Source organism: Mya arenaria, chromosome 14 (assembly GCF_026914265.1).
Source record: "Mya arenaria isolate MELC-2E11 chromosome 14, ASM2691426v1".
Taxonomy (NCBI): domain Eukaryota; kingdom Metazoa; phylum Mollusca; class Bivalvia; order Myida; family Myidae; genus Mya; species Mya arenaria.
The window spans coordinates 38,799,542-38,813,829 of NC_069135.1; the positions used below are offsets into that span (position 1 = coordinate 38,799,542).

Sequence of the window (14,288 nt, forward strand, 5' to 3'; positions counted from 1 at the left end):
CCATGGTGTGCAGTGGACTGGAACCATTTAACAAATTTTGGTTAATGACCACCCAAGGAACATTTCTGTCAAGTTTCATCAAAATCTGATCATCGGTTAACATTTAATCTGAATAGATTATGAAGCAAATATCTAACCTGAACAAGAACTGACGAGATAGAATCGACTTGGTGTTTCACTTACACTTTTCGGCCATTTAAGTTACTAAAAATAGCTGTTTCATAAACTTTCAGAATGTCACTTAAACGAAAATTAATGTTCAGTCTATATATACTTTCCTATGTATAAATGTAAGGTTTTTAAATTGATCTTTTTGTGAGAACTTTATGCTTATATGTTTACTCATAAATTATTATTGTTTAAAAATTATTTAAAGATGCTATACGTGAAAAATTAAGACATTATTTTTTTTTCTATTAAAGGGAGGTAATTCAGTAGTAAAATGTAATCAAAGCTATTAAAGCATGGCATTTCTTTTCTAACCATGTTGATATTATTACAGTCTATTCAAGCAAGATGCCTTTTGTTTTTACATAGTACCCATAGGTTCTGAAAAACAAGGAGCACTATTCCCAACAGAAGGATGTCACTCCCTATCACTGCATGAGCATCATAATAAAGAAATGTTTACTCAAACTGCAAGCTGCTCAATTGAAATAGGTATTTACCTCAAGCATACAGTTTTATAATGTGGCAAAATAGTCGGACTACTAGATTGTCATTCGGACTAGTAAAATATGCCATTATGCTAGTCCAACTGGCTAGTAGGTTAAAATGTTTTTCGTGAAGACTGCGGACGAGAAGTCCTTAAAGGTTTTTCTATTTTTAACTCTCGCAGCCATGTTGTGCAGCGGACCGGAACCATTTGGGCAATTTTGGTTAAAGGGCATCCCGATGAACATTTATGTAAAGTTTCATCAAAATCTGATAATCGGTTTCTGAGAAGATGTAGTTTAACGTTTTTTTCTATTCTTAGCTCTGGTGCCCATGTTGTGCAGCAAACCAGAACTGTTTGGGCTATTTTGGTTAAGGACTACCCAAGTAACATTTCTGTCAAGTTTCATTGCAATACGATCATCGGTTTCTGAGGAGAAGTCGTTTAAAGGTTTTTCTATTTTTACCTCTGGGGGCCATCTTGTGCAGTGGACCGAAACCATTGAAGCAAATTTGATAAAGAACCATCCAAGGAACATTTCTGTTAAGTTTCATCAAAATCTGATCATCGGTTTCTGAGAAGATGTTCTTTAAAGGTTTTTCTATTTTTTTGCCCTGGCAGCCATGTTGTGCAGCGGACCGGAACCATTTGAGCAATTTTGGTTAAGGACCACCCAAGGAACAATTCTGTCAAGTTTCATCAAAATCTGCCTATCCGTTTCAGAGGAGATGTCGTTTAAAGATTTTGCTATTTTTAGCTGTGGCGGCCATATTGTGCAATGGACCAGAACCATTTGAGCAATTTTAATAAAGGACCACCCAAGGAACATTACTGTCAAGTTTCATCAAAATCTGCCGAACCGTTTCAGAGGAGATGTCGTTTAAAGATTTTGCTATTTTTAGCTCTGGCGGCCATATTGTGCAATGGACCGGAACCATTTGAGCAATTTTGGTAAAGGACCACCAAAGGAACATTCCTGTGAAGTTTTGTCAAAATCCGCTTATCAGTTTCAGAGGAGATGTCGTTTAAAGTAAAAGTTTACGCACGCACGCACGCACTCACGACGGACAATCTGTGACGACATAAGCTCCATGGCCTTCGGCCAGTGGAGCTAAAAAAATGCTAACCACTTATACTGCAAGCAAATTTTATGCGTTTATTTATACAACAAAAGTAACATCAGCCGCAACCCTTGCGATGAAATATGTAACAGACATGCAAAAGCCATACAAGCCATTATATATTTCATCAATTTGTTTATAAGTCATGTTGCCCTATTACAATTATGTATGGCTCTTTGTATCTCTGTGAATAATCTTTGTTTTTCTTCATGTTTTTTGTTGTTTTTTTAATCAATTCTTAATTAATTATATTAAATTATACATGCCTACCTGCCCAGATTTTTACATTAAGTTCATGGATTCAAAAAAAAAAAATTTGTGTAAGGTTTACACTTAGAAAACAGAGATAATTCACACACCTATTATATCGCACAGCCTCCTGTAAAGCAGTTGAGTCCATTTCCTTGTCCAGGGTATTTGGGTCATAACCATAATCCAACAGAAGCTCCATCCCCTCTTTATATCCCCGTATGGAAGCTTCCAACATTGCCTGGGTGTTTGGCTCTGTTGTTGTGCGTTTTGAATCCTCGAGGCCATGATCGTGGTCCAGAAGTATCGATACAGCATCTAAGAATATTTGAAGGTATTCAACATGGTACGACTGTGAATTACTGTAGTACCCATAAGAAATCTGATTAAATTACATCTGATATATGAAATCAGTCTTCTTATCAAATAATCACTATACTTTTTTAAATTATAAAATCTAAGATGTAAAATTAAAACAACAATTAACCGTTTTGATTGTATTATATTGTTTAAATTGTTTTATGTTCAACATTGCTTTTGAATTCTGCATTTAGGGCTGGAGGCCTTTCAGTGCAATAATCCTATGTTATGTTATGTTAAGGAGGTACATGTGAAAACTAGCATGTGAAAAACAAAGACTTCGAAGGTGCACAGGCCATACTCTATGTTGTTAGGCTAAAGAAGGTCAGACATGATGCCATAAAAAGGGCACAAAATGGGTTTTCACTTGATAGATGCCAAAATTATTCATGTTTCTTTCGTGCATCCATCAAGTGTCCTAGATTGTGCATCTTTTAGATCTACTAAATATTCACTGTGAATAATTGTCGATCAAAAATAGTCAAGATCTATTTCTGCCGTAAACATGGAATATATCCTAGAGATTGCCAATGGTTCAAGATTTTGCAAGATTCTGCCGTAAACTTGGAATATATCCTAGAGATTGCCAATGGTTCAAGATTTTGCATGGCTCTGCCGTAATCATCACCAGATATGTGTCAATACCTGGAAATATTTTCTTCGAAAAAAAGACAATCTTAAAGAGCTTGCATGTTTAATTGCTATTGTCCAAATGAAATAACTTAGAATCTCAACTCATAACCTCCAATTTTAATATTAAAAATTTTACCTGTTCTTTTAAACATGATGGCTAGATCAAGGGCTTCTTTATGGTCCCTGTTCATGATAGTATGGTCGGCTCCTTTCTGTATGAAAAAAAACAACAGCAAATGTTAACATTTCTAAATGTTGTAAAAAAAGATCAATGGCATTTCAAATTATGTAAGAGTTAAGATAGTGGACACCCACAGTCAGTTCTTTTTTTGTTTTGCATAATAGTAGCCACATTGTCATTTCAGGCAAGCAAATGAGCAATAACATTTGACACATTTACAATAATTGCTCTCACTGTAAGTAACTTGAGAATTTTACCATAATTGCTCTTACTGTAAGCAGCTTAATACACTGTAAGCAACTTGAGAAATGTACAATGGTTGCTCTTACCTTAAGCAGCTTGACAAATTTACAATAATTGCTCTCACTGCAAGCAACATGAGTATTTTACAAATAATGCTCTCACCGTAAGCAACTTCAGGAGCATATGCACCCTGTCCCCTTCTATTTGACTCGCAATATGCAACGGTGTGTTTCCATCACTGTTCTGAACATTGACCTGTAGATAATAGAAAAAGAAAACTATTTTTACAAAAACATATTAGCTTGAAATTTAGCTAGCATTTTTAAACAAATCAACAGTGTATAAATTTCTGGAAACATTCAGATATTGTTTATGACTATATCAATGTTAAGAACCATTTTGGCTAAGCCAAAGGTGATATAGCCCAAAAAATATATTTTGTCTTGTATCAACAGAAGTGTTCATCTACTAAACTAAATCTTGTTGAATTAAGCACATTAATTAATTTTAAGCATCACAGTAATCATATCAAGCATTATGAATTTTAACCAAGTACACCCATGTCTACAATGAACTGTTTGCAAACCTCAGCTCTGTTTTGGAGAAGTAAATCAATAATCTCCATCTTCCCTCCAAAAACTGCCATGTGAAGAGCAGTATTTCTGAAACATAATTTTAACCTACTGTTCAAGTTTAAAGTTAAGAAGTCAGCATGTCACAATACCTACAAGGTGTTGTGAGCTGGTCTTTGCAAGAATTTACTTAACTATGTATCTGGTTTCATAAACAAACTTATTCACACCAACCATACTTATTCATTCATGCCATATTTTCTAGAGACCATTCAGGGGGATTTGTTTGGAAGGGCTGGAAATTCAGGGGGATTTTGGTAATATAGGGCAGGATTTTTTTAGAAGGTCTAAGTTGGGAAATTTCAAAGTATTTTTAGACGCAAGTACGAAAAAATGTATTCACATATATTTTGCTATGAAAATGCTTTAATAAGACTGTCATGAATATATTTTCATAAAATTATGATAATTAAAAAAATGTTCATCAAGTAAAAGAAATTGGGGGTGATCCATTCAGACTAGGGTAGGCATGAATATAAACTGAACCAAAAGTAATACAGGTACAGATCAGATGTACACTGTTTATAGCCTACCCTTTAATATCCTGGACATCGACATCAGCAGAGTGGAAGAGAATATCGTCAACAAACTCCTTGCTTCCTAGTATCAAAAATCAAATACAGGTATATTTATAAACAGTTCCAAAAAACTATAGTTTTATAACAATTTTTGAGTTAAGAATATTTTAGGCTTAAACTGTTCACATGACAATGACCTAAAGGCTATGACATTATTCTGACATTTTTTACTTCACCCAAATGACAAGTTTAAATAGAATTCTTAGCTCCCTGACAGCTGGGACTAATTTTTAATCCTACTCCCAGCTGACAGTGAAAAAGAATTGTGCACAACATTAACAGTATAATTTTTAACCCTGCCATTGTTAGTTAAAGAATAAGAACAACAAAACCCCAAAACACTGATAAATGTTAGTCCACCTAAATAGCAACACTAATATTTTGACATCTTTTTTACTTTGACAGACTAGAGACAGGGATACATAGGAAAAATAAATCAAAATAATAAAAAGTATCCCTGATCGTTCATTGTTATAGCTAGATAAAATGTTTGCCAGCCTTGCTCAAAATCTTTGCTTTATATTACTGAGCTTCTTAAAATTTCTGCAGCCAATTGTAACCATCGTTAAGTAACTGTTAAAATTAGAACAAGCTTATTAATTCAAAACACAAATTAGACACTTCTCTTCAATCTATTTTATTCTCATTTACCATTGAGAACAGCCAGAATCAGTGGTGTGTAGCCTGTTTTCTCCTCTCGACAGTTTATGTTTACATGGTTCAGTTTCAAGCGTAATCTCCCGCCTGGGAATGACTGGTCATCCTTCACTCCAACCTTCGATAATGAACCTAAACCTTTCTCTGGGGATAAGTATTTCTGAAATGTAATAACAGTCTCAACTCTTGGGGCATTTTTGGACATAGCAGCCTAAAAAAGTTCTTGGGTACGACTTCCATGCACAAGGACTGCCAGATTATCAAATTATTTTAAGTATGTCCATATAAATAAATTAGTAGGCTAGGTATCTCACGGTAAGTAATACTGAATATTTGTCAGATTGTAATAGTGGAGTGTAACCTTTCAGTTTTGTTTTTTTAGATTTCTATTTCTCTTACCAATAATTTCGTTCTGTTGTTGTCTCTCACACTTTTTAATAGGTCTGAGTCTTTGACAGGCCCCATTTTAGCAATTCAAGTTGACCACAAAGTCCGAAATCATTAAAAACATTGAATTAAACTTAACTTCCTGTTTACAAATTTTGTGCTTAAAATATTATGACGTTGTGTAAATCGCACAGCATGTAAACATTATTTTGAGAGACAAAAACTCAGAAAATCATTTATTGTTGAAGTGACAGTCAGTCAAAACTGATTTAAATGACAACAGTAATAATTGAACCGCTGAAATCAAGAATCTAATACGCCTTTATATTTTTTGAAGTTAATCAATAGAAAAATGTCTGCTCAAAGTTTTCACTTCAGCCAGGAAACACCCCCTGATTCCATGTTTAGTGATATTCAGACACTGAACAAGTTCCAAGATGAGGTAATTTTATGTTGACATTGGAAATTAGCTCTTTTTTTAATTCTATCATATAATATACATTTATTAATATTTATAGGAAATTTAGCATTTTTATTAAGACTGGCACGCCCCCTTTTCCTTAGCCGTTATGCACCAGTCTATTGTAACCACGCACCGGCCTCCAATTCCAGGTAAAATTCAAAACAAACTCACCATCAAATGCCCCCTTTTCCTGAGGACATCCTGTAGTTTGAAAACTGGCTTCTTTTAAATGGGGAAAGAATCAGGATGAGGTGCCACCTTTTTTAAATATCTCGTTAAACCCCAGGAAAAGCTTGGCTTAAATGCAGACAAATCCCGTTAAAAGAATGAATAATTCCAGGCATGAAGCCCAGTGACAGCCCATTTCCTGCTATTTTCAGCGTGGAAATAAAACCACCACATTTACTCAGCAGGGGGTGGGGGAGAGAGTGGTTACAGGGGGAGGGGGGTATTCATGGTGACAATTGACTGTGGTGGGGCGTGGTTACATGGGGGTGGGGGGGGGGGGTGGTTACAATTGACTTGTGCATAACCTATCACCTAAAAATCGAGGGAGGAGTGTGAGTAGTTAAGCCAAACGTACCTTATGTATGTGAATAAACATGGGGATAATGTAACTAGTACTTAAGAACATGTAGGTGTAAACGAAAAACAAAACCATTTTTGTTTCTAATTTCACTGCCAAATCAAATGTAGGTAGGTCATGATTTTTTTGATTTTTTATAATAATATATTGTATATAAAAAGCATTATCTGACTGAAAACTGTGATCTGTTCATCTTTTCTTGGCAAGAATCTACCAAAAATGAAAACCGTCCCATAAGGAGAACAAATTAGTCATAATGTACTGTAATGGTCTGAAACAAAATGTTGGCAATAAAAACAAATGGTTTGGTGCAAAAGATAAGGGTTTGCAAAACGGTATTAGCTTCAATTCCAGTACTATGATTATTTATAAACCTGGGTAATTTGGCTTTATTGTAATTGATAATGGGGGAGCTTTAGCTTAAAGGATGAAAAAGAACTTTGAACGATACCAAAAAAGATTAAATTTAGATTAGTACATGATTGTTTTAAGAGCATAAATATTATTAACAAAACTGTAATAATTATTTTTTCAGCAATTTGGGCATTTGGTGCAGTATGTGTTTGAATTCCTGACAGATCCAACGAAGGTAAAGTAAAAAATACTCATATAAATTTATTGTTTCAAAATATTTGGTTAGGGTTACAGCCTTTTCAAACACAGGTAGGGTAGGTAGGATATTTTATATTAAGCTTTATGTAGGATCGTTATTGTTTTGTTTTATTATAGTTATCTTCTGTATAAAGTTTTCAAAGGGGCTGTCTCACGTATGATAAAATAGCGAAAAAAAAAAGAAAATTGTCGAAAACTGACATAAACTTGGCATCGAATTGTACAATGCATTGAAACTTACTAACTGAAGTAACACATAGTTCATAATATATTTAAGTTTAGCAGTTATTTCGTAATTTTCCATTAAAAAAAAATACTGGGTATGTCTACCAGGTAGAATTCATTCCTTATGCGTGATTGGCTAGTCGGTGTTATCACATGATATAACCGAGGTAGGTGTATAGCTTAATTATGTTTCGCAATAAGAGTAAGCCTTTGTAGTTCAGTGAGTACAACGTTGGACTACAATTTTGGCGACATGGTTCAAACCGGTCTCCGACTTTTACATTTTGGTACTTTTTTTGGCAATTATGATATCAAAGCGTAACACATTCTATTTGATAATTGTCCTGAGATTCGTTACAGAAAAAAACTTTTTTTGGTGCCAATACGTGAGACAGCCCCTTTAAACTACAAAAAAGTACATACTGGTATAAACAAATTCTTCCTGTGCAGAAACTTAACTTAAAACTGATCAAATAGAAGGGAATTATTCAACTGTCTGGAATGGTTTGGCTACTTATGAATTGAATAATGATCTTGTAGATCTGTTGATTTCTGCGTTTTTCAGTCCTCTCGATTATTTGGTCAGTTGGAGGATTTTGCTGCTGAAAATGGCGTCAGTGGGAATGCTTTAAAAAATGTCTTCAAAAGCATTTTATCTATCCCAAACAGTGAGTATAATTGTTGTATTACTATTATACGATAAATATTGTCTGGCTGAAAGGAGAATTGTAGCAGTAAATGTTGGGAAAATAATAAAGTAGAGGATAATTATTTTTTCAGTGTAAGATTGTAATATATTTCACCAAGTACTTAAGCTCCAAAGCTATAATAAATTAACATGGTGTATAGCATAGCCACAAGTGATATATAAACGTTTAGTTTTTCATGAGGTCTTATGGTAAAGGCGTCCATTTAAGGACTGGTAGGTCGTTGGCTTGATCCCTGCCCGCATTACATAAAAATCTTTAAAAATTGGTACAAATTTATAACTCCCTTGCCTTGTCAGCTCAGCATTTAAAGAGGGTGGAAGTTGTTCACTGAGTATTGGTTTAACCCATGAAATTTGTACCCGTGTATGGGTGCTTTACAATGAGCACTTAAAAGTACTAAGGGTTCCCTTCAAAGAAATGGTAGGGTATCGCACCCAGACTTTCTAGTTACAAATAACATAATCCCACCACTGCCCCTTCTGCAAGCTGTCCCTCCAGCAAAAACATAAAGGACAATATTAGAAATAAGTGCTTACACTTTCATGGGATATCCTTGACAGCAAGGTTTAAAGAAATACACACACGCACACACAATATATTATATTTTTACACTGTTACACACATAGTTATAAGACATTATATAATTGGTTTTTTTAGTATCGGTATTATTAAGGTATTTAGTTTAATATTCTGTAGTTCTTGATTTATATTTCAATTACTATATTTTGTTTGTTTTTCTTTTATAAAGGTGCATTGAAAAAAAGCCTGAGTCCAGAACAAATAAAAGAAGACTTGGATAACCTTGGTAAGAATTGAAGAAATGTCAAAATATTTTTGTTAAAATATATCAGGAACCCTTTTCCTATCAAGTTAAATTGGTTTGCTGTGTGAGTGTCAGTCTTTTGCTTAGGTTGTCCAGTTAGCGCACTAACTTCCTGGCTTTGGTGCATGCGAGTTTGGTTTGTGGTCACCAAGCCTGACAAGTGGGTTTTCTCCAGGTTCTCCGGTTTCCCCCACAACACAAGACCACACTCTTGTGGAAAAATCATTGCAAAGAGAGTGATTAATATAATGTTATGATAACTTGTTTCACAATTGTTGTAAAATTAATATGTTTTAAATAAGCTTTTGCTTAACATGGTTTACCTTTGTTAGAAAATGAAAAGAAAACCATTTTGAGTTATTTTGAGTACCCTTTTTTCTTCATATTCCAAAGTACATATTGTTTAGACCATTTTCTTGCTAATTTTCATATCTTCGTGTTCATACATTGTTAGGTTTCTTTATGTATTCAACTGTATCCGCTAAGTTTAAAATTGTTGCTTAGATTCTTAATGAATATGGACGCAGCTTTCAAAAGTGTTAAATTTTGATACTTAATAACCAAAATTGTATAGTTTTTGTGGCAATTTATGTGTTTATTCTGGCAAGAAAAGCTATCCTCAAAAGGTATTTCATGGGGCCAAGAAAGAATATAATTTCGCCACGCGTGTCTGTGATATAAAATATGGACAATTATTCTGTCTGCAGGTTTGTCGGAAGGAAAAGCCAGTTATTTTGTGGATCAATGGAGGGCCAATCTTGTTGGGCTTTCACGGAGCGCCCTCGGGCAAACTTTGATGGTCAACCAGCTTGTTGATATGGAGTGGAAATTTGGAGGTAAAGCCAAGTAAACTTCACACTCTTCGGATTCCACACACTTAGACCAGCCCAATTGCGCTCATACTCTGATAATGACATCAACCCCGCAATTCATTCCTTAAACCTTTAAACAGAAGATAACTTTAACACCATATTCCAATGATGACAATTATGTTCTTATATAAAGACTGATTATTGATAACAAATTTTAAAAAGCCCACCTACCCTACCTGTTTTTGAAAAGGATGTAACCCTAACGAAACTATTTTTATTTGTATGCCTTAATTTAAGAATACATATGTGTATGCATGCATAGGTTTCTGTATTCTGCTTGTATATAAAGACTTCTTAGAAAGTCGAAATTATTTGTAGATTTTCAATTCTAATTTATGTTTAAAAATTCTGTTGGAAGTAACCTCAATGGTGAAATGAATTGGTTATTTGAAAGTTGAAAACTTGTTATATAGGAATTTTGAATAAATGGAATTATACAAGTTTTCTAAAATTTTAAAAGTTTTACATGTGTTACAAAAAGGACTTCGGACTCGGGTTACAAATTTTGTGAAGTTTAATTGCATAAGATGTCTGCTGTTGACAGTAATTTTAAAGTGCATATTTTGGCCAAAAGCATAGCACAAGTTTGTCTGTTGCTTTTTGGTGATAATTAAAAAAAAATCTCTTTAAACACATTTGAAAATTGTTTAAAAATACATGTATATTGATTTGATAGTGCATCGTTGAACTTTTATTTTATGAGTCCTGTTTTCATGCTACAGTGACTGCAGCTAGCAGCGAGCTTGACAAAGTGGGTAACACATTCCTTCAGCTCAAGTTGGTCATCAATACTGGAAATGGGGTCACCAACTCTTATATGGGTATGTTCTAGATATTTTCAAATTTCTAAGTCGTCATAATTTTGACCCTAGTCTGGAGATCATCACCATTGCTGTCATTAACGTACGCCCCAACATCACCACCACCTACAGTGCCACCACCACCATCATCACCATCATCATTACCACCACCATCACTATCATCACCATCATTATCACCACCAGTGCCATCATCATCACCACCATCACCATCATCACCATCATCACCACCACCACCACCACCACCATCATCACCACCAGTGCCACCATCATCATCACCACCATCATCATCACCACCAGTGCCACCATAACCATCACCATCATCACATCATCATCACCACCACCACCACCACCACCACCATCATCACCACCACCTACAGTGCCACCACCACCATCATCACCATCATCATTACCACCACCATCACTATCATCACCATCATTATCACCACCAGTGCCATCATCATCACCACCATCACCATCATCACCATCATCACCACCACCACCACCACCACCATCATCACCACCAGTGCCACCATCATCATCACCACCATCATCATCACCACCAGTGCCACCATAACCATCACCATCATCACATCATCATCACCACCACCACCACCACCACCACCATCATCACCACCACCTTCACAACCACCACCAACAACAACAACATCATCATCACCAACTCCATCATCATTATTTAATCATTATATATTATTTTGTTTTTAAAGCAATTTACAACCATGGCATGAGTTACTTTAACGAAATATTAATGTTCACTATATAACTTCTTACATAATTGCTTTACCATTCGAAACGAATACAATTAAGATTGAAGAAAAGGTCAAAAAGTGTATAGAAAATTACTGATATATACCATAAAGGGACAAGACACCAGATTATACCATTTCAAGAAAAAAGAAAATTGTCAAAAACCTGGGACCAATAATACAGTAATCCTACTCCAAGATAGCCCCTTTAATGCATATAATTATTGTGTTTATTTTTACAGAACTGACTCTGCCCCAGTTCTACACGTCATGGTTTTGTGGAAATAATGTACATTCCAATTTTGGGACCATCTGGTGTCTAGCCCCTTTAATGCATCAATTGTGTTTATTTTATTTTCTTACAGAACTGACACTGCCCCAGTTCTACTCATTCCTTCATGAAATGGAAAAAGCCAAAGCCAGTTTGGAATACCTCAGTTAGCTTGACGGGATTACTTGTGCAATGGAATTTTACTGTGATGTTTGGGAATATGATACATTCTCATTCAAAGTTTCAAACATTTTCAATCATTATGTGTATGGCGTTCAGGATATTCCCATAAACCTTAATGCAATATGTTGCAAGAGAAAATGCACCAATATGATTGCAAGATGTAATATGTATTAAAATGAGCTTGTCTTTAAAGCTGCACTCTCACAGATTGAACTTTTTGACAACTTTTTTATTTTTTGTCTCGGAACGAGCCAATTTTTGCGAAAATCCATAGAAACCAGTTATATAAGACTGCTAACAAAAAATCAGATCGCAGATGTTTATATTTTAGTTAAAAAAATGATGTTTTATGCATTTTTCTTAAACCGTTAGTAACGGTTTAGGCCATAAAACATTAATTTTCCAACGGAAATATGAAAATCTACGATCTGATTTTTTGTCAGGAATCTAATATCATTGGTTTGCAGATATTTATGCAAAAAAATGCTCTTTCCAAGACAAAAAATAAAAAAAAGTTGTAAAATGGTATACCTGTGTGAGTGCAGCTTTAAAGTAGGCCCTGTCTGTAAGATAGTGCATTAATATGGTGAACTTCCAAATGTTTGATGCAATACATGTATGTTAATATAGATTTTATACATATTATAATTCACAAACAGTATGTATATTTGTTATCTTTTGATGATAAATAAAATTACCCTATTAATCTTTGTTTTAATTAAATCCATCATTGAATTATACCAAGTTTAAAAGTTTAGATTTAGAAAAATATCTTCTGCATATTCACCAATCTGTATAACTCTTCATTATTGTGGTACAGAGTTATGGTCCCTTTGTCATAAAGAAATTCTTCAGTTTTAAATTGTTATAGAAAAAACTTATTTAATTCAATCGACTATAAACATATTTTTTTTGCATATTAAGTCAAGCATGATTAACAATATATATATAATCATTACATTATTTTCTCGTGCATTTCATGATTTATATAACTGTTCGTTCATAAAGAACATTATACAGTATGCTATCTGTTTGTCGAATGGCGGATCATGCGCATTTATCATGACCTTACGGCTTATGATGAGTCACGCTCTTACTCATGTATAATTTATTTTATGTAACCCATGTCAAGGACAATTATACGTCCGAGTTGATGGAAAGTGGAATACTTTTGATGTGAACAAATGAAACATTCATGTGACAGTATATCTTATTTATTCTACCTTATTTAGAGAGTAACTATTTCAAGCTTTTAATAAAAAGAAAAACTATCACGAAGTTTAATATACTAACTGAAAAAAACAACACTCGGACAAGCCCAATTGCGTTCATACCCCGATAATGACATCAATTAAACCCGCAATTTATTCCTTAAAAGTTAAAATTTAAAATGTAAATAGGAGACTTAAATTATATTGGCGACATATTCTTTCAGATGAATGGATTAATAGAGATGATGGTCTGTAATTTTTAATAAATAAATATCCTTCAAATATTTCATGCGTTCAATATCACATTCGCCATTTAACATTTGATAGCGCGGCGCCTGAATGATCAAAACTATCGGAATAAATTTAGCCCAGGCTTTGATAATCGAACCAATATCAAATAACTCTTTCATCCATTGCATAACTTCCTTTACGTAACAATCCCTAGCGGGATAAGAGTTGCGTAACAGGACGAAAACTTTCCGCAGCTGGCAAATAACGGGCACGAAATTGTATTGCATAATTCCCCTATTGCTATTGGTAATCCTATTCGGGCGTTGCGTAATAGTATGACGTAACCCACTCTCAAATCTCCGGCTGTTTGCCCGCAAGGTCTTGACCAACATACTAACTGACCATTTGCTTGACCACATGTGATATTACCACACGCGAAAGCCCACGTTATTCAGTCTATATTTGTCAGTTTTTGTGTACATTTTGAACAGGATTTTATTTTTAACTTTAAAATAAGCCAGGTTTGTACAGTATCTATATATTATAAAGTTCGATTTTTTCTCAACTTAGAAGTTTAAAATACGTGCCACAAATAGAATTCTACTATTAACATATGCTTTTTAAACTCTAATTTTCAGTATTTTTTCCCCGGATTGTAGCCTTAGATATTATATTATTATTATTATTAGATTTGTTATTATTATTATTATTTTATTATTATTATTATTATTATTATTATTATTATTATTATTATTATTATAATAATAAATCAAATGAATAAGTAAGACAGTCAAATTAAGTATCTTAAATAAGACATGAA

At 34.1% G+C, this 14,288-nt stretch overlaps 2 protein-coding genes across 2 annotated transcripts in view; one reads left to right on the forward strand and one right to left on the reverse strand.

Annotated features, from left to right (window-relative positions):
- LOC128216099 (uncharacterized) overlaps nt 1-5,847 on the reverse strand; it is a 32,487-nt gene extending 26,640 nt beyond the window's left edge. Inside the window, exons 1-7 of the mRNA XM_052922688.1 lie at nt 5,709-5,847; nt 5,304-5,469; nt 4,608-4,674; nt 4,029-4,104; nt 3,605-3,697; nt 3,155-3,230; nt 2,136-2,343 (exon numbers count right to left, since the gene is read on the reverse strand). Coding sequence (XP_052778648.1) covers nt 2,136-2,343; nt 3,155-3,230; nt 3,605-3,697; nt 4,029-4,104; nt 4,608-4,674; nt 5,304-5,469; nt 5,709-5,774 — 752 coding nt within the window. The 5' untranslated portion in view covers nt 5,775-5,847. The remainder of the gene's footprint in view (nt 1-2,135; nt 2,344-3,154; nt 3,231-3,604; nt 3,698-4,028; nt 4,105-4,607; nt 4,675-5,303; nt 5,470-5,708) is intronic.
- Nucleotides 5,848-5,886: 39 nt separating this feature from the next.
- On the forward strand, nt 5,887-12,735 carry LOC128217296 (COMM domain-containing protein 7-like). The gene is made up of 7 exons (XM_052924339.1): nt 5,887-6,138; nt 7,281-7,334; nt 8,148-8,250; nt 9,041-9,097; nt 9,823-9,951; nt 10,710-10,808; nt 11,938-12,735. The coding sequence occupies exons 1-7, from the start codon at nt 6,049-6,051 to the stop codon at nt 12,012-12,014; spliced, it is 609 nt and encodes a 202-aa protein (XP_052780299.1). The 5' UTR covers nt 5,887-6,048; the 3' UTR covers nt 12,015-12,735.
- Nucleotides 12,736-14,288: the final 1,553 nt, after the last annotated feature.